The sequence below is a fragment of the Salmo salar genome, chromosome 09 (assembly GCF_965601325.2).
Source record: "Salmo salar chromosome 09, fSalSal1, whole genome shotgun sequence".
Lineage (NCBI taxonomy): Eukaryota > Metazoa > Chordata > Actinopteri > Salmoniformes > Salmonidae > Salmo > Salmo salar.
In genome coordinates, this window is record NC_138299.1 from 117,669,378 (window position 1) to 117,690,885 (window position 21,508).

At 41.6% G+C, this 21,508-nt stretch overlaps 1 protein-coding gene across 1 annotated transcript in view; it reads right to left on the reverse strand.

Moving 5' to 3' along the window:
* Window positions 1–220: 220 nt before the first annotated feature.
* The window catches only part of LOC106612463 (dopamine receptor D2a), a 61,022-nt gene continuing 39,734 nt past the window's right edge, over window positions 221–21,508 (reverse strand). The window contains exons 3-8 of the mRNA XM_014213610.3: window positions 11,765–11,874; window positions 8,801–8,937; window positions 4,884–5,086; window positions 2,307–2,393; window positions 1,703–2,084; window positions 221–1,292 (exon numbers count right to left, since the gene is read on the reverse strand). Coding sequence (XP_014069085.1) covers window positions 1,096–1,292; window positions 1,703–2,084; window positions 2,307–2,393; window positions 4,884–5,086; window positions 8,801–8,937; window positions 11,765–11,874 — 1,116 coding nt within the window. The 3' untranslated portion in view covers window positions 221–1,095. The remainder of the gene's footprint in view (window positions 1,293–1,702; window positions 2,085–2,306; window positions 2,394–4,883; window positions 5,087–8,800; window positions 8,938–11,764; window positions 11,875–21,508) is intronic.

A 21,508-nucleotide genomic window follows, 5' to 3' on the forward strand; every position in this document is an offset into this window, starting at 1 on the left:
ATGGAATAGCGTGAGTCACTTTTTTTTTTGTTGGAACTACATAATTGCCATATTATTTCTTGCTGTGTATTTACAGGAAAATAATGAACACCCTCTCGACCAATTATAATAGAGTATTCAGCCTAGTAGTGGTATAACGTATTGTATTAGTTATTTATACAGTATTACATGATATAAACAGTATATAGAGTATCAAAGAATAATACATTTACATAGCACGTCTCATTACTTAATTTATTGGACATACAGTTTTTTTGTCAAACTTACATTTCATGAGAATCCATGTAAATGAGCATTGCAACATGCATCACATTTTCATTGCAGGCATTTAATCACATAGAACGGGTTTATAAAAAGCATGTACAGCAAATGTAAATAATAATTGCACAAAAACCTTATTCATGGTCCTTCCGAGCCAGATAGGAACAATTATCACTTGGTGGCTGTAAGTTCTTTTGGTATAATAATAATAATAATAATAATAATAATAATAATAATTTAATCACAAATATGTGCCTCTCTTGCCAAGTGGACCGGTGAGAAAACCATGAGTCAAAATGTTGAATCTCTATATAACACACATTTTATTCTGTGGGTGGTTTAAAGCTGCAGAGCTCATAGATGACCAGTTTAATATGATCAGGTTTAATACTGAGATGAACACTGATTTGTTGATATCTAGTTGTTCTTTGCAGGATTCAGCCATTATCAAAATACATCATATACACAGATTAAATAGGTGGTTTGCTTTAGTGTTTTTAAGCACATCTTCTTGTGTTTTCTTTACATTTCCTGACATGGAAAGCTCTTAAGTGACAAGCACGATGGTTAAGACCAATATGACATTTCCAAGAAACAGCTCATTGATAAAGACATTATTCCTCGATATACATTCATGTGGGAGAACATGAGTCCACAAAATAATCAAACAAAAGTCCAAGTCTTCATGTGTGGCATTTACTCAGTCTCTCCATTTCTCAAAGATCATGACTGAGACTTATGGTCACGTGCACTGTCCTCATATGGATGAGGTATATTTTAGTAGGCTATAAGTTATGCTTTTCTTCATTTCAACTCCCTGCTCAAATACCAAACTTAGCAATGGAGGATCTTGATGAAAGCTTTTCTGAACTCTATATTGAAAGTGGTGTATATGATGGGGTTCACCGCACTGTTCACATACCCCAGCCACGTGAAAGCGTTATACATCTCCGCTGGAACCTTGCATGTGGTGCAGTGGGTGTTCAATATATGAGTAATGAAAAAAGGTAGCCAGCATATGATAAATACACCTAAAGAGAGAGAGAGAGAAGACAAAATGTGAAGAGATCGGAGAAACCAGCTATTACCGTGGTACTGGATTGATGTTGACATTGAATCATGCCCTGAAGTTAAACTTGATAAAAAAAAGCCCTTCTGATTGATGAAAATGAAAACCGTCTCCTTTTGTTGCAACATTGTCTGCCTCGCAAGCTCTTTTCAAGTTAAGGATTACTAAGGGAATACAATATATCTATACAGGCCATCAGAAAACTACAGCTAGTAAAATAAATATATCAGCTACATTTTATCGACTTCTCTTATTGCTTATGACGTGTGAAAGTAAAATAGACTTTACCCCAATGTTTGTATCCCTCCTCTCTCCTGAAAAGTTCAACAGTACTTTCAAACATTCAAAGTGGTATTCATGTTAACAACTTACCAAGGACTATGGCTAACATTTGAGTGGCTTTCTTTTCCTTCTGTTGGGAGATCTTCCTCTTACTCATGAGAGTGGGTTGCTGCTTGATAGATGTCTGGGTTTTGCCGTTGGGTAAGGCCTCGGTCTGAAACACTTTAGACACTTTGGGCACTTCCGTCAGTATATCCTTCGAGTCGCTGTTCTTCTCCACTTTGAGGGAGCCCTCAGGCGGGGAGGGGGACACGGATGTGGGGCAGGTGTTACCCTTGGTTGGCGGGAGGAGCTGGTGGCTGACAGGCGTGGCGGTAGCGTTGTCCACATTCTTCTGTTTCTGAGGGTTGCAATTGGTCACCTCGTCCAACTCCATGTCGTCACCTTCGTGGGCCACCTCTTTGATGAAGATCTGCTGACAGAGGTCAACAACAATGTAGTAGTAGTAGTAGTAGTAGTAGTAGTAGTAGTAGTAATAGTAGTAATACTAATAATAGAGCAGTAACTTCTATATCTTGCTTATGGGGAGAAATGGGAACGATAGAGGTGACACTGCGTTAACTGCTTTTGAAAGTAAATACATTTCCTTATGAGAGTTACTCTGTAAAAATAGCACAACAAATACTTGACGCACCACTTTTTTCTTGTTGACAGGAAAGCTCCCATTAGGCTTAACAAACACAGTGCACAGACTCACATCTCCTGGGTGACTGCACTTCTCCTGAAAAAACAACAGGGGAGAGAAGCCAGCACACAGTCACTGCAAAGGCACCAAATGGTCTTTGAGAGGGCAATTAACAAAATAAACGGTAATTCTATTGAGCGTATACCGTTATTTGATTCCCATTCGAATCATTACATCCATAACACTCAATAGGGCAGAAATAAAAAGTCCACGGAGTTAAACTGACAATATTGTTTCAGAAATGGTTTATTGACTCCGTTTAAAAGTGATGAGGACTATTTTCCTTGCAATTGCCTAGTACTTTGTGAATGTATTTTCTCTTCTCTCTCCCTTCCCCACACCAAGACAAAAGCATGCATGTACATGAGTAATGTACAGGGGTGAGAGAAACACGGCTTCTTTTCCTGTATTGATCCGCTTTAATGTCACTAAAATCAATATCCAGAAAAGGTGACTTAAAGCCACATCATAATTACTGTTACATTTCAGCTCTCCTTCTAATCTAGTAGACCAATGTAACATGGCCAAGTGGGATTTGTCGTGTGAAATGACCAATTACAGCACAATATGTTGCTAATAATCTCAATGCACAAAAGATAACCCCCTTAAAAACACCTTAGGATAATTGCGTGTGCCCTTTTCATCCCAGCTAGAAAGCCATCTCGTGTGTATTTCTTTCCCCCTCCAACAAGATCATTATCTACAGTTGAAGTCGGAAGTTTACATAGACCTTAGCCAAATACATTTAAACTCAGTTTTTCACAATTCCTGACATTTAATCCTAGTAAATATTCCCTGTCTTAGGTCAGTTAGGATCACCACTTTATTTTAAGAATGTGAAATGTCAGAATAATGAGACAGAATGATTTATTTCAGCTTTTATTTCTTTCATCACATTCCCAGTGGGTCAGAAGTTTACATACACTCAATTAGTATTTGGTAGCATTGCCTTCAAATTGTTTAACTTGGGTCAAACGTTTCGGGTAGCCTTCCACAAGCTTCCCACAATAAGTTGGGTGAATTTTGGCCCATTCCTCCTGACAGAGCTGGTGTAACTGAGTCAGGTTTGTAGGCCTCCTTGCTCGCACACGCTTTTTCAGTTCTGCCCACAATTGTTCTATGGGATAGAGGTCAGGGCTTTGTGATGGCCACTCCAATACCTTGACTTTGTTGTCCTTAAGCCATTTTGCCACAACTTTGGAAGTATGCTTGGGGTCATTGTCCATTTGGAAGACACCATTTGCGACCAAGCTTTAAACTTCCTGACTGATGTCTTGAGATGTTGCTTCAATATATCTACATAATGTTCCTGCCTCATAATGCCATCTATTTTGTGAAGCGCACCAGTCCCTCGTGCAGCAAAGCACCCCCACAAAATGATGCTGCCACCCCCGTGCTTCACAGATGGATGGGATGGTGTTCTTTGGCTTGCAAGCGTCCCCCTTTTTCCTCCAAACATAATCATGGGCATTATAGCCAAACCGTTCTATTTTTGTTTCATCAGACCAGGGGACATTTCTCCAAAAAGTACGATCTTTGTCCCCATGTGCAGTTGCAAACCGTAGTCAGGCTTTTTTTTGGCGGTTTTGGAGCAGTGGCTTCTTCCTTGCTGAGCGGCCTTTCAGGTTATGTCGATATAGGACTCGTTTTACTGTGGATATAGATACTTTTGTACCTGTTTCCTCCAGCATCTTCACAAGGTCCTTTGCTGTTGTTCTGGGATTGATTTGCACTTTTCGCACCAAAGTACGTTCATCTCTAGGAGACAGAATGTATCTCCTTCCTGAGCGGTATGACGGCTGTGTGGTCCCATGGTGTTTATACTTGCGTACTCTTGTTTGTACAGATGAACGAGGTACCTTCAGACATTTGTAAATTGTTCCCAAGGATGAACCAGACTTGTGGAGGTTTACAATTTTATTTCTGAGGTCTTGGCTGATTTCTTTTGATTTTCCCATGATGTCGAGCAAAGAGGCACTGCGTTTGAAGGTAGGCCTTGAAATACATCCACAGGTACACCTGCAATTGACTCAAATGATGTCAATTAGCCTATCAGAAGCTTCTAAAGCCATGATATAATTTTCGGGAATTTTCCAAGCTGTTTAAATGCACAGTCAACTTAGTGTATGTAAACTTCTAACCCACTTGAATTGTGATACAGTGAATTATAAGTGAAATAATCTGTCCGTAAACAATTGTTGGAAAAATGACTTTGTGTTATGTACAAAGTAGATGTCCTAACTGACTTGCCAAAACTAGAGTTTGTTAACAAGAGATTTGTGGAGTGGTTGAAAAACAAGTTTTAATGACTACAACCTAAGTGTATGTAAACTTCCGACTTCAACTATATGCGTTTGGCCTCTCATGTCTGGGAAGAGCAAACACTTTATGGACAATATTTTGCTTCCTCCGGTTAGATTACGTTCTCCAAAAAGACATGACGTGTTGTTGACAAAGTATTTAATTGGCTCTCCTAAGTTTGTCGAGCACTTCATTTTGGAAAAACATGATGTGCAGCCTAGTCACCTTTAACGTGACGCCTGTGTCGTGGTCGCCTGTCCCTTGACACGAGCGCTTTGTGTTCACCCGTTTTCGCCGCTTGCGAAGCACCACATAAATTTGCACGTAGACCAGCAGAGTGATGATGAAGGGAATGTAGAAGGACACAATGGAGGAGTACACCACAAAGGCCGGGTTGGCGATGATGCACAGGGACTCGTCGCGAGTCGCTAGGGAGGAAAACAAAATGACAGAAAACAACAATACTAGTCAAACGTACAGTGGCAAGAAAAAGTATGTGAACCCTTTGAAATTACCTGGATTTCTGCATAAATTGGTCATCAAAATTGATCTGATCATCATCTAAGTCACAACAGACAGACATAGTGTGCTTAAACTAATAACAAATTATTGTATTTTTCTTGTCTACACTGAATACATCTTTTAAACATTCACAGTGTAGGTTGGAAAAAGTATGTGAAGCCCTAGCCTATGACTTCTCCAAAAGCCAATTGGAGTCAAGAGTCCGCTAACCTGGAGCCCAATCAATGAGACGAGATTGGATATGTTGGAGCTGCCTTGCCATATAAAACAAAAACTCACAAAATTTGAGTTTGCTATTCACAAGAAGCATTGCCTGATGTGAACCATGCCTCGAACAAAAGAGAGCTCAGAAGACCTAAGATTAAGAATAGTTGACTTGCATAAAGCTGGAAAGGGTTACAAAAGTATCTCTAAAAGCCTTGATGTTCATCAGTCCACGGTAAGACAAATTGTCTATAAATGGAGAAAGTTCAGTACTGTTGCTACTCTCCCTAGCAGTGACCGTCCTGCAAAGATGACTGCAAGAGCACAGTGTAGAATGCTCAATGAGGTTAAGAAGAATCCTAGAGTGTCAGCTGAAGACTTAAAGAAATCTCTGGAACATTCTATCATCTCCGTTGACGAGTCTACGATATGTAAAACACTAAAAAAGAATGGTGTTCATGGAAGGACACCACAGAAGAAGCCACTGCTGTCCAAAAAAACTATTTCTTTTTTTAAGTTTGCAAAAGTGCACCTGGATGTTCCACAGCTCTACTGGCAAAATGTTCTGTGGACAGATGAAACTAAAGTTGAGTTGTTTGGAAGGAACACACAACACTGTGTGGGGAGAAAAAAAGGCACAGCACACCAACCTAAAAATCTCATCCCAACTGTAAAGTATGGTGGAGGGAGCATCATGGTTTGGGGCTGCTTTGCTGCCTCAGGGACTGGAGAGCTTGCTATCATCGACGGAAAAATGAATTCTCAAGTTTATCAAGACATTTTGCAGGAGAATGTTAGGCTATCTGTCCGCCAATTGAATCTCAACCGAAGTTGGGTGATGCAACAGGACAACGATCCAAAACACAGATGTAAATCAACAACAGAATGGCTTCAAGAGAAGCCCAGTCAGAGTCCTGACCTCAACACAATTGAGATGCTGTGGCATGATTTCAAGAGAGCAGTTCACACCAGACATCCCAAGAATATTGCTGAACTGAAACAGTTTTGTAAGAGGAATTGTCCAAAATTCCTGCTGACCATTGTGCAGGTCTGATCAGCAACTATAGAAAATGTTTGGTTGAGGTTTTTGCTGCCAAAAGAGGGTCAACCAGTTATTAAATCCAAGGGTTCACATACTTTTTCCACCCTAAACTGTGAATGTTTACACAGTGTGTTCAATAAAGACATGAAAACCTTTAATTGTTTGTGTGTTATTAGTTTAAGCAGACTGTGTTTGTCTATTGTTGTGACCTAGATGAAGATCAGATACATTTTGTTGACCAATTTATGCAGAAATTCAGGTATTTCCAAAGGGTTTACATACTTTTTCTTGCCACTGTAAGTAAGGAGCCTTGCAGGAACAGCTCATTTGAGCAATAGTCATTCTCTGTAGGATGAAGCAGCTTGATGTACCAGTACAACCCCTGGACAGGACACTATTCTATTGCAGTCTTATCCCCAATGTACCTACTTAATTCTGAATGCCAAGCTGAGACGCATCAGGCACCATATAGGCTTTGGTATGACTCAGCCGATGAGCTGTCTCCCAACCTTTCAATCTCAGGGTGGGTACTCTAACCACAAGGCAACTGAGTTGGTCAAAACAGTGCAAAATACATAAAAGGGACATTTTGGATGAATATACAGTCGTGGCCAAAAGTTTTGAGAATGACACAAATATTAATTTCCACAAAGTTTTCTGCTTCAGTGTCTTTAGATATTTTTGTCAGATGTTACTATGGAATACTGAAGTATAATTACAAGCATTTCATAAGTGTCAAAGGCTTTTATTGACAATTACATGAAGTTGATGCAAAGAGTCAATATTTGCAGTGTTGACCCTTCTTTTTCAAGACCTCTACAATCCGCCCTGGCATGCTGTCAATTAACTTCTGGGCCACATCCTGACTAATGGCAGCCAATCCTTGCATAATCAATGCTTGGAGTTTGTCAGAATTTGTGGGATTTTGTTTGTCCACCTGCCTCTTGAGGATTGACCACAAGTTCTCAATGGGATTAAGGTCTGGGGAGTTTCCTGGCCATGGACCCAAAATATCGATGTTTTGTTCCCTGAGCCACTTAGTTATCACTTTTGCCTTATGGCAAGGTGCTCCATCATGCTGGAAAAGGCATTGTTTGTCACCAAACTGTTCCTGGATGGCTGGGAGAAGTTGCTCTCAGAGGATGTGTTGGTACCATTCTTTATTCATGGCTGTGTTCTTAGGCAAAATTGTGAGTGAGCCCACTCCCTTGGCTGAGAAGCAACCCCACACATGAATGGTCTCAGGATGCTTTACTGTTGGCATGACACAGGACTGATGGTAGCGCTCACCTTGTCTTCTCCGGACAAGCTTTTTTTCCGGATGCCCAAAACAATCGGAAAGGGGATTCATCAGAGAAAATGACTTTACCCCAGTCCTCAGCAGTCCAATCCCAGTACCTTTTGCAGAATATCAGTCTGTCCCTGATGTTTTCCCTGGAGAGAAGTGGCTTCTTTGCTGCCCTTCTTGACACCAGGCCATCCTCCAAAAGTCTTCGCCTCACTGTGCATGCAGATGCCCGCACACCTGCCTGCTGCCATTCCTGAGCAAGCTCTGTACTGGTGGTGCCCCGATCCTGCAGCTGAATCAACTTTAGGAGACGGTCCTGGCGCTTGCTGAACTTTTTTGGGCGCCCTGAAGCCTTCTTTACAACAATTGAACCACTCTCCTTGAAGTTCTTGATGATCCAATATATTTTTGATTTAGGTGCAATCTTACTGGCAGCAATATCCTTGCCTGTGAAGCCCTTTTTGTGCAAAGCAATGATGACGGCATGCGTTTCCTTGCAATTAACCATGGTTGACAGAGGAAGAACAATGATTCTAAGCACCACCCTCCTTTTGAAGCTTCCAGTCTGTTATTCAAACTCAACCAGCATGACAGAGTGATTTCCAGCCTTGTCCTCGTCTACACTCACACCTGTGTTAACGAGAGAATCACTGACATGGTGTCAGCTGGTCCTTTTGTGGCAAGGCTGAAATGCAGTGGAAATGTTTTTGGGGGATTCAGTTCATTTGCGTGGCAAAGAGGGACTTTGCAATTAATTGCAATTCATCTGATCACTCTTCATAACATTCTGGAGTATATGCAAATTGCCATCATACAAACCGAGGCAGCAGACTGTGAAAATTAATATTTGTGTCATTCTCAAAACTTTTGGCCACGACTGTACTATGTGTTTGAAAGAGGAGCATTCAAACTAACCACCGCACTGTTAACCCCCATTCACAGCAGTCATACAGTTTAGTATCACCTATCATTGTCAAATTGAGTCTACTCCTTAGTGCCATGAAAGCCAAAACACAGTGGAAGCACTGTGCAATAGCAAAGATTACATTGCAGCAGAGCAAGGTACCTCACAGTTCCTGCTATTACCTGTGTTATTTAGGCCAAACAACAGGGGGCATGATATTGCAAAGGACAGAACCCACACCACCGAGATCATAACAGTGACTCGTCTTCTGGAGCTGTAGCGCGTGTTGTACAGCATGGGCATGGCGACTGCTGTGTATCTGTTGTGGAAGGAAGCAGATGGGAGGAAAGACAAGGGAAAAACACAATAGGAATAGACAAACTGGCTTTTCTACTGTGCAGACTACACATGGAGTGACAGACAACATCTTTCTCTATCTTCTCTTAGTAGGGACATCAGGGATGTATGGGTAGAAAAAAAGGTGGGTAAACTCTGATGATGGAAGACGACTAACGTAAAGTAAACGCAAAAAAAACGGTAATTTAGCATAACAGGTAAATGCTATTCAGGAAATAATACGGTGCTTAATGTGCATTAACCCTTGTGCATTAAATGTGTTTATATGAAATAACCCTCCACTACATCCCTGGTAGGGAACCTTATCAATTAACCTCTAGCCTGTTGCGTGACCTTATTAGTGAGTTAGAGAATTTCTACTTCCTAAGGATGTCAACTAACAGACATACTTTACTGATTTCCTTGTAATTTGGTTTGGAACCTTAAGGTACGAAGCCGAAGGCGACTTAAGCACTTAAAGCTATAATCCTTAGTTGCTACATACATTTTTGGACTTAGAAATGAATGATATAAAGCACCAGTCAAAAGTTTGGACACACCTACTCATTTACGGGTTTTTCTTTATTTTGACATTGTAGAATAATAGCAAAGAAATCAAAACTATGAAATAACACATATGGAATCATGTAGTATCCCAAAAACTGTTAAACAAATATTTTAGATTTTAGATTCTTCAAAGTAGCCACCCTTTGCCTTGATGACAGCTTTGCACACTCTTGGCATTCTCTCAACCAGCTTCATAAAGAATCCAACAGTCTTGAAGGAGTTCCCACATATGCTGAGCACTTGTTGGCTGCTTTTCCTTCACTCTGTGGTCCAACTCATCCCAAACCATCTCAATTGGGTTGAGGTCGGGTGATTGTGGAGGCCAGGTCATCTAATGCAGCACTCCATCACTCTTCTTATTGGTGAAATAGCCCTTACACAGCTTGGAGGTGTGTTTTGGCTCATTGTCCTGTTGAAAAACAAAAGATAGTCCCACTAAGCACAAACCAGAAGGGATGCCATATCGCTGCAGAATGCTGTGCCATGCTGCAGCCATGCTGGTTAAGTCTGCCTTGAATTCTAAATAAATCACAGATAGTGTCACCAGCAAAGCCCTCCCACACCCTCACACCTCCTCCTCCATGCTTCACGGTGGGAACCACACATGTGAAGATCATCCATTCACCTACTCTGCGTCTCACAAAGACATAGCTGTTGGAACCAAAAATCTCAAATTTGGACTCATCAGACCAAAAGGACAGATTTCCACTGGTCTAATGGCCATTGCTCGTGTTTCTTGGCCCAAGCAAGTCTCTTCTTATTGGTGTCCTTTAGTAGTGGCAGCAATTGCAGCAAGGCCTGATTCATGCAGTCTCCTCTGAACAGTTGATGTTGAGATGCGTCTGTTACATGAAGTCTGTGAAGCATTTATTTGGACTGCAATCTGAGGTGCAGTTAACTCTAATTAACTTTTCCTCTGCAGCAGAGGTAACTTGGTCCTCCTTTCCCGTGGCGGTCCTCATAAGAGCCAGTTTCATCATGATGGTTTTTGCGACTGCACTTGAAGAAACTTTAGAAGTTCTTGAAATATTCTGGATTGACTGACCTTCATGTCTTAAAGTAATGATGGACTGTCATTTCTCTTTACTTATTTGAGCTGTTCTTTACATAATATGGACTTGGTCTTTTACCAAATAGGGCTATCTTCTGTATATCACCCCTACCTTGTCACAACACAACTGATTGGCTCAAACACATTAAGAAGGAAATCAATTCCACAAATTAACTTAAGGCACACCTGTTAGTTGAAATGCATTCCAGGTGACTACCTCATGAAGCTGGTTGAGAGAATGCCAAGAGTGTGCAAAGCTGTCATCAAGGCAAAGGGTGGCTACTTTGAAGAATCTCAAATATAAAATATATTTTCATTTGTTTAACACTTTTTTGGTTACTACATGATTCCATGTGTGTTATTTCATAGTTCTGATGTCTTCGATATTATTCTACAATGTAGAAAATATAAATAGTAAAGAAAAACCTTGGAATAAGTAGGTCTGTCCAAACCTTTGACTGGTACTGTACATAATAACCATTGATTCTTGAAAAATATAACTTATAAATGCCTTATGAGCTTAGTTCCATTGTTGTACCCCATCAGAACCCCAAATTAGCTTGTTTTATGTGTGTAAACAATGTAACTATAAACACCATATAGCTTCAAATCACAGTAAAACTGTATATTTGATATCGTGGAGGGACAGTCCTTTCATCCATAGCTCTGTCTATGAATTTGAGAGTGGTTATTGTTTCAATTAAGGACTCTTGCTTTATGGGTACTCTTTATTCAATAGTACAGATCACATGACTATCACAGGACTAATTGTTAATCACAGGACTATATAACCAATTATTTCTCTTACTCTAAAATAAGTATCTGCAGTATAAACAACTCCAAGATTTTCTGCACACATACTGAATGTGCAGACATTTTGTATTCAAATACAAATTACTTCAATAAATATTTAAATCACCTCTGAGTTATGTATTCACATAACCAAGGTGGTGTTCTGAACATGCATTTGAGTGACACGAAAATCAGTGAAGTGGAAAATCATTCAAAATAAAAAGTGGCATACTGCATAGTCCATAAATAATGGCATTGGTATTCAATAGAAAGTACCAGCTGGGTTATGCAAGTAGGCTTTTTAGGTCCAGACTCCAATGAATTTGCTTAAAGATTTTCACTGCAAATCCACAATGGCACCTGCCTCCAGCCAAGATTCAACAATTTCAAGAGCACTTACCGATCAATGCTGATGGCACAGAGATTGAGGATGCTTGCAGTGCACATCATGACATCTAGGGTGACAAAGATGTCACAGTGGATTTTACTAAACCTCCACTCTCCCACCACCTGAAAGAAAGATGTTCCAACATTTAGAGACAACAGAACTATTTGTTTTATCCCCCTCAAGCACTGACTCAAACACTGACTGTTTTTCAGTTGCAGTTCAGTCAGATATTAAAAAGCACACCTTACATGTTCCTAAATAAACGTTCTTATCTTTTCAGCTGTTCTCATGAATCTTCCAATGCTTGCTCCATTCACCATCAAACAATTCTAAAAACCTGTTTTTGCTTTGTCATTACTGGGTATTGTGTGTAGATTGATGAGGGGAAAAAAACGATTTAATCCATTTTAGAATAAGGCTGTAACGTAACAAAATGTGGAAAAAGTCAAGGGGTCTGAATACCTTCCGAATGCACTGTATTTACAGTATATACACACTGAGTGTATGCTGATCTTTCCGTGACAGACTGACCAGGTGAATCCAGGTGAAAATTATGATCTGTTATTGATGTCCCTTGTTAAATTGACTTCAAATCAGTGTAGATGAAGGGGAGGAGACAGGTTAAAGAAGGATTTTTAAGCCTTGAGACAATTGAGACATGGATTGTGTACATGTGCCATTCAGATGGTGAATGGTTAAGATAAAAGATTTAAGTGCCTTTGAACGGGGGTATGGTAGTAGGTGCCAGACGCACTGGTTTGAGTATGTCAAGAACTGCAACGCTACTGGGTTTCTGACGCTTAACAGTTTCCCGTGTGTATCAAGAATGGTCCACCACCCAATGGACATTCAGCCAACGGCAGGCCAGTTGTCAAAAATGTGTCATTGATTAAAAAGGACAAAGGAGGCAGACACAAATTGTGCAGAGCAACAGAGGTTGCTACAGTTAGTCAACTAACAGTCAAGAACAACATTGGTGCCCAAAGACCCATACAAGAAAGCACAACTCAATGTACATTGACACAAATGGGTTATGGCAGCCGATGACCTGACAGACTTCCACTTCTTTCAGCAAAAAACAAGACTCTGCGTTTGCAGTGGGCTTAGGAACGAAAACACTGGAGAATGTGAAAAACATTGCCTGGTCTGATGAATCTCAGTTCCTGCTGTTTCACGCAGATGGGAGGACTAGAGTATGGAGAAAACCATGTATCCATCACGCCGGGGGTCAACATCGCAGGCTGGTGGTGGTGGTGTGAGGTGTGTTTTTATGGCACACATTGGGCCCCTTGATAAAAGTGGGGCAATGTTTGAATGCCACAGGATATCTGAACAACATTGCCATCAGGTGCATCCCTTCATGGCAGCTAGGATTGTCCAGAAATGGTTCCACAAACATGAGTGTATTTAGCTTATTGCAGTGGCCTGCCCAGTCACCAGATCTCAATTCAATTGCATCTGTGGGATGAGATGGAACAAGCTATCCACTACTAGCCAACTTCACAACTGTGGGAAGCATTGGAGTCAACATGGTCCGGCATCCCTGTGGAACACTTTTGACACCTTGTAGAGTCAATGCCCTGACAAATTTCCCTCAGAGTCTGTTCTGAGGGAAAAGGGGGGAATTGCAACTCAATATTAGGAAGGTGTTCCTAATGTTTAGTATACTTAGTGTATATTAACTCAGTGGCAAGTTTATTAGGTTCAGCCAACTAGTACTGGGTCAGATCCCCTTTTGCCTCCAGAAGTTATCACTTTTCTATTTATTTATCCTGTTAGGGCTAGGGGGCAGTATTTACACGGCCGGATAAAAAAAAGTACCCGATTTAATCTGGTTATTACTACTGCCCAGAAACTAGAATATGCATATAATTATTGGCTTTGGATAGAAAACACACTAAAGTTTCTAAAACTGTTTGAATGGTGTCTGTGAGTATAACAGAACTCATATGGCAGGCAAAAACCTGAGAAGATTCCTTACAGGAAGTGGCCTGTCTGACAAGTTCTTGTTCTTCTTGACTCTCTTTATTGAAAACTGAGGATCTTTGCTGTAACGTGACACTTCCTACGGCTCCCATAGGCTCTCAGAACCCGGGAAAAAGCTGAATGATGTAATTCCAGCCCCTGGCTGAAAAACATTAGCGCCTTTGGTAAGTGGTCTATCAGAGGACAATGAGAATGAGGCGCGTGCACGAGGCGACCCCATGTTTTTATTTTCTCTCTCTTTGTACTAAAACACAGATTCCCGGTCGGAATATTATCGCTTTTTTACGAGAAAAATGGCATAAAAATTGATTTTAAACAGCGGTTGACATGCTTCGAAGTACGGTAATGGAATATTTAGAATTTTTTTGTCACGAAACGCGTCGGGCACGTCACCCTTCTTTACCCTTTCGGATAGTGTCTTGAATGCACGAACAAAACGCCGCTATTTGGATATAACTATGGATTATTTTGAACCAAACCAACATTTGTTATTGAAGTAGAAGTCCTGGGAGTGCATTCTGACGAAGAACAGCAAAGGTAACAACATTTTTCTTATAGTAAATCTGACTTTGGTGAGGGCTAAACTTGGTGGGTGTCTAAATAGCTAGCCCTGTGATGCCGGGCTATCTACTGAGAATATTGCAAAATGTGCTTTCACCGAAAAGCTATTTTAAAATCGGACATAGCGAGTGCATAGAGGAGTTCTGTATCTATAATTCTTAAAATAATTGTTATGTTTTTTGTGAACGTTTATCGTGAGTAATTTAGTAAATTCACCGGAAGTTTGCGGGGTTACGCTAGTTCTGAACGTCACATGCTAATGTAAAAAGCTGGTTTTTGATATAAATATGAACTTGATTGAACAAAACATGCATGGTATTGTATAACATAATGTCCTAAGATTGTCATCTGATGAAGATCATCAAAGGTTAGTGCTGCATTTAGCTGTGGTTTGGGTTTATGTGACATTATATGCTAGCTTGAAAAATGGGTGTCTGATTATTTCTGGCGGGGTACTCTGCTGACATAATCTAATGTTTTGCTTTCGTTGTATAGCCTTTTTGAAATCGGACAGTGTGGTTAGACTAACCTGTTGGGGCTAGGGGGCAGTATTTTCACGGCTGGATAAAAAAACGTACCCGATTTAATCTGGTTACTAATCCTACCCAGTAACAGAATATGCATATACTTATTATATATGGATAGAAAACACCCTAACGTTTCTAAAACTGTTTGAATGGTGTCTGTGAGTATAACAGAACTCATTTGGCAGGCAAAACCCTGAGACATTTTCTGACAGGAAGTGGATACCTGATGTGTTGAATGACCTTTAAGCCTATGCCATTGAAACACACAGGGGTTGATTCATGTTTTGGCACTTCCTATTGCTTCCACTAGATGTCACCAGCCTTTACAAAGTGTTTTGAGTCTTTTACTGTGAGATCTGACCGAACAAGAGCCATGGAACGGTGATGGCCGATTAGACTCTGGCGCGCGAGTTCATGTTGGGTACCCTCGTTCCAATACGTTATAAAAGAGAATGCATTCGTCCACCTTGAATATTATTCATGTTCTGGTTAACCTGTTTAGGATAGGGGGCAGTATTGACACGGCTGGATAAAAAACATACCCGATTTAATCTGGTTACCACTCCTACCCAGTAACTAGAATATGCATATACTTATTACATATGGATAGAAAACACCCTAAATTTTCTAAAACTGTTTGAATGGTGTCTGTGAGTATAACAGAACTCAAATGGCAGGTCAAAACCTGAGAGATTCCTTTACAGGAAGTGGCCTGTCTGACCATTTCTTGAACTTCTTTTCCATCTCTATCATTTACTAAGGATCTCTGCTCTAACGTGACACTTCCCACGTCGTCCATAGGCGCTCAGAGCCCGGGAAAAAACAGAATGTCGTCATTCCAGCCCCAGGCTGAAACACATTATCGCCTTTCTCAAGTGGCCGATCAAGGGACACTGGGCTTATGCGCGTGACCCCGACCGCCCCCGCCTTTGGGATTTTTTCCTCTGTTTGCCGAAAAGGAGATTCCCTGTCGGAATATTATCGCTTTTCTACGAGAAAAATGTCGTAAAAATTGATTTTAAACAGCGGTTGACATGCTTCGAAGTACGGTAATGGAATATTTAGAATTTTATTGTCACGAATTGCGCCATGTGCGCAACACTTCTTTACTATTTCGGATAGTGTCTGGAACGCACGAACAAAACGCCGCTATTCGGATATAACGATGGATTATTTTGGACCAAACCAACATTTGTTATTGAAGTAGCAGTCCTGGGTGTGCATTCTGACGAAGACAACAAAAGGTAATCAAACTTTTATAATAGTAAATATGATTATGGTGAGTGCTAAACTTGCCGGGTGTCTAAATAGCGAGCCCGTGATGCCTGGGCTATGTACTTAGAATATTGCAAAATGTGCTTTCACCAAAAAGCTATTTTAAAATCGGACATATCGAGTGCATAGAGGAGGTCTGTATCTATAATTCTTAAAATAATTGTTATGCTTTTTGTGAACGTTTATCGTGAGTAATTTAGTAAAATGTTAGCGAATTCCCCGGAAGTTTGCGGGGGGTATGCTAGTTCTGAACGTCACATGCTAATGTAAAAAGCTGGTTTTTGATATAAATATTAACTTGATTGAACAAAACATGCATGTATTGTATAACATAATGTCCTAGGGTTGTCATCTGATGAAGATCATCAAAGGTGAGTGCTGCATTTAGCTGTCTTCTGGGTTTTGGTGACATTATATGCTGGCTTGAAAAATGGGTGTCTGATTATTTCTGGCTTGGTACTCTGCTGACATAATCTAATGTTTTGCTTTCGTTGTAAAGCCTTTTTGAAATCGGACAGTGTGGTTAGATTAACGAGAGTCTTGTCTTTAAATGGCTGTAAAATAGTCATATGTTTGAGAAATTGAAGTAATAGGATTTTTAAGGTTTTGAAAATCGCGCCACAGGCTGGCAGTGGCTGTTACGTAGGTGGGACGAATTCGTCCCGCCTAGCCTAGAGAGGTTAAAAAAGGCACTAATGATTTATGCTATACAACGTTTGACATGTTTGAACGAACGTAAATATATTTTTTCCCCTCGTTCATGATGAGAAGTCCGGCTGGCTTAGATCATGTGCTAACAACACGGAGCTTTTTGGATATAAATGATGAGCTTTTTTGAACAAAACTACATTCGTTATGGACCTGGGATTCCTGGAAGTGACATCTGATGAAGAGAATCAAAGGTAACGGATTATTTACATAGTATTTTCGATTTTAGATCTCTCCAACATGGCCGTTTGTCTGTATAGCAAAGCATATTTTTCTGGGCGCAGTGCTCAGATTATTGCAAAGTGTGATTTCCCAGTAAGGTTATTTTTAAATCTGGCAAGTTGATTGCGTTCAAGAGATGTAAATCTATAATTCTTTAAATGACAATATAATATTTTACCAATGTTTTCTAATTTTAATTATTTAATTTGTGGTGCTGACTTGACTGCCGGTTATTGGAGGGAAACGATTTCCTCAACATCAATGCCATAGTAAAACGCTGTTTTTGGATATAAATATGAACTTGATAGAACTAAAAATGCATGCATTGTCTAACATAATGTCCTAGGAGTGTCATCTGATGGAGATTGTAAAAGGTTAGTGCATCATTTTAGCTGGTTTTATGGTTTGGTGACGCCTGTCTTTGAATTGACAAAACATTACACACAGCTATTGTCAATGTACTCTCCTAACATAATCTAACTTTATGCTTTCGCCGTAAAACCTTTTTGAAATCGGACAACGTGGTTAGATTAAGGAGATGTTTATCTTTCAAAGGGTGTAAGATAGTTGTATGTTTGAAAAATTTGAATTTTGACATTTATTTGGTTTCAAATTTGCCGCTCTTGAAATGCACCTGCTGTTGATAGGGTGCACCACGGGTGGCACGCTAGCGTCCCACATAGCCCCAAGAAGTTAACGAAAGTCTTGTCTTTAAAATGGTGTAAAATAGTCATATGTTTGAGAAATTGAAGTAATAGCATTTCTAAGGTATTTGAATAACGCGCCACGGGATTCCACTGGCTGTTACGTAGGTGGGACGAAATCGTCCCACTGGCCCTAGAGAAGTTATTTATTTAATATATATATATTTTTTCTACCATTTCTCTTTTTTTTATTATTATTGTTGGGAAGGGCCCGTAAGTAAGCATTTCACTGTTGTTTACGTAGCACGCGACAAATACAATTTGAACAGCCTTAATTCTTCGGAGCATGGATTGATTCTATTTTCAAACATTTCTCAATTGGTATCAAGGGACCTAACGTGTGCCAGGAAAACATTCCCCACAGCATTACACAACCAGCATGTACCATTGGCATCAGGCAGTATGGGGCCATGGACTCATGCTGCTTATGCCAAATCCTGACTCTGCAATCAGCATGACGCACAGGAACTGGGATTTGTCAGATCAGGCAATGTTTTTCCACTCCTCAGTTGTCCAGTGTTGGTGATCTCGTGCCCACTGGAGCCGCTGGTAGGAGTGGAACCCGGTGTGGTCGTCTGCTGTAATAGCCCGACCGTGACAAGGACCGACGAGTTGTGCATTTCGAGATGCCGTTCTGCACACCATTGTTGTATTGAGCTGTTATTTGCCTGTCTGTGGCCAGCCTGTTAGCCTGCACGATTCTTGACATTCCCCTTCAACCTCAACGAGCTGTTTTCGGCCCATAGGACTGCTGCTGACTGGATGTTTTCTGTTTGTTGCACCATTGTTGATAAACCCTAGACATTGTTGTGTGTGAAAAGCCAAGTTTCTGGCCGTTTCTGAGAGTCTGGCCGTTTCTGAGATACTGGAATCGGCGCAGCAGGCACAGACGATCATACAGTACCACGCTCAATGTCTCTTAGGTCACTCGTTTTGCCCATTCTAAACTTCAATCAAACAGTAACAGAATGCCTTGATGCGTGTCTGCCTGCTTTATATAGCAAGCAAACCGTTGCGAACGGGGTGGTGTACCTAATAAACTGGCCAGAGTGAATGTATGTACACACACAACTGTTCAAAAGTTTTAGAACACCAATTCATTCAAGGGTTTTTCTTTATTTTTACTATTTTCTACATTGTAGAATAATAGTAAAGACATCAAAACATATGGAATCATGTAGTAACCAAAAAAAGAGCATCCCTTCTGAAGAGGGCATCGGCATTTCCATGGCCTGCACCTGATCTGTGGACAACAGAGAAAGCAAAGGGCTGTAAGGATAGGAACCAGCGGGTGTCCTTATTCCGTGACATCCAAACCAGTGGTGCGTGGTCCGTTATGAGGGTGAAGTGCCGTCCCAATAAGTAACACTTCAGTGTTTCCAGCGCCCACTTGATCACTAGATATTCTTTCGCCACAGTGGAATATCTTTGTTCCCGCGGCAACAGCTTTCGACTAATATACATGACTGGGTGTTCCTCACCTTCTTGTAGCTGTGACAGGATGGCACCCACCCCTGTTTCGGACACATCGGGCTGTACCACCAGTGGTTTGGAGAAGTCCAGGATCACCAGCACGGGTCCAGAACACAGTGCTCCCTTTAGGTCCTGGAAGACGTTGCCTCGGTCCACGTCAGTTGAGCGGGCAGACGGCTCCTGGACAGATCTGTCAGGGGGCTGGCTAGGGAGGCAAAGTGGGGAATAAATCTCCGGTAGTAACTAGTCAACCCCACAAACGTGCGTAGCTGCTTCTTGGTGAGTGGGCGGTGCCAGTCCCAAATCGCCTCCACTTTCTTCACCTGGTGTTTGACACATCCCCTCGCGATCGTGTACCCCAGGTACTCAGCTTCCCGCAGGCTGAGCCGACATTTCTTTGGGTTTGCTGATAGCCCCGCCTCCCGTAAGGCCTGCAGTACCGCGCTCACCTGTTTTAGATGTGTCTCCCACTCGCCCCCTTGGATCACAATATCGTCAATGTATGCCGCCGCGTACTCCCGATGGGGTCGGAGAACCCAGTCCATCAACCTCTGGAAGGTGACTGGGGCCCCGTGCAGCCCAAAGGGCAGCTTCTTGTAATGGAACAGCCCATCCGGGGTGGCGAAAGCAGTTTTCTCCCGTGTCTCGGGAGTTAAGGGCACCTGCCAATAACCCTTCGTCAGGTTGAGCGTGCTGATAAAAATGAGGCGGACCCTAGCCGTTCGATTAATTCATCAACTTGGGGCATGGGGTAGGTGTCGAACATTGAGATTTCATTTACCTTTCTAAAATCATTACAGAAGCGAATGGTGCCGTCTGGTTTCGGCACCAACACAATAGGGCTGCACCACTCACTACGCGACTCTTCGATTATATCAGCTTTCAACATTGTTTTTACTTCGGTCCTGACAGCCTCTCTCGTTGCTTCCGATATGCGGTAAGGTCTCAACGTCACCTTTTTCCCGGGTTCGGTGATGATGCTGTGTCAGATCGGTGTGTCTTGATTCACTGGAGAACACATCCTGTTTTTGGCCGACCAACTCCCTCAGCTCCTGCTTCTGTGCTTGGCTCAGCTGCTCCCCTAGTGGCACCTCTGCCGGCTTGGTCCCTGTGGTAACCTTCTTCGGGGAAATAGAGTAGTGTGCATCATGTGCATTCCATTTCTTTAGCAAATTCACATGGTAAATCTGGGTTAAAACTTAAGGCTAGGGGGCAGTATTTTGACGTGCCCAAAGTAAACTGCCCAAAGTAAGCAACAGCGGCTGGATTAACAAGAAGTTAAGCTTTATTTTGATGTTTCACACATATTTTCGTGAATGTTGAATATTGATATTCCTGTAGTTTGAATTTGGCGCTCTGCAATTTCACTGGATGTTGTCAAATCGATCCTGCTAAAGGGATTGGCGCGTGAAGTGATCACTAAGAGGTTAAATGCCCAAGTCCCAGCTGTTTGACCCTATAGTTAACTTCACCCACCTACTCAATGACTTCGTATGGCCAGTTCCATTGGGCAAAAAACTTACATTCTGAGGTAGGGAACAACACTTTGTCTCCTGGCTGAAAGTCCCTTCGTTGTGCCCCTCTGATGTTCACCCGCGCTAGGGCCTCCTGCATGTGTTCCCGTACCAGGGGCCACAGGGTTGCCATGCGGTCTCTCAAGTCTTCCACGTGCTCCACCAAAAGCATGCCCTGATCCTGTCTAAGGTCTTCTACACCCATAGGTGAGCCCCAAGAAAGTTGGAGTGCGCCAACTGCAGGACAGATGGTACAAAGGGACGGGGCACCAACAAGAACTCCATACATTCGTCATTCTTCTTCACAACCTGACATAGCAACTTTTTCCTTTATAGAAAAATGGGGCATCGCCTCGTTGGGGCAGGAAGTCCATGTAAGGCTTGGGGGTGGAGCCAGCAGGCTGCAACATATTTCCCTTTAATAACCACTCCCCTCACCCCTGTTCAAGCCACAAAAAAATAAAATAATAATATATATATATAAATAAAAAAAGAAACGTCCACTCACTGTTAAGTGTTTATTTTCAGCAAACTTAACGTCTAAATATTTGTATGAACATAACAAGATTCAACAACTGAGACAAACTGAACATGTTCCACAGACATGTGGCTTATAGAAATGGAATAATGTGTCCCTGAACAAAGGGAGGGGGGGGGGGGGTCAAAATCAAAAGTAACAGTCAGTATCTGGTGTGGCCAACAGCTGCATTAAGTACTGCAGTGCATCTCCTCCTCATGGACTGCACCAGATTTGCCAGTTCTTGCTGTTAGATGTTACCAAACTCT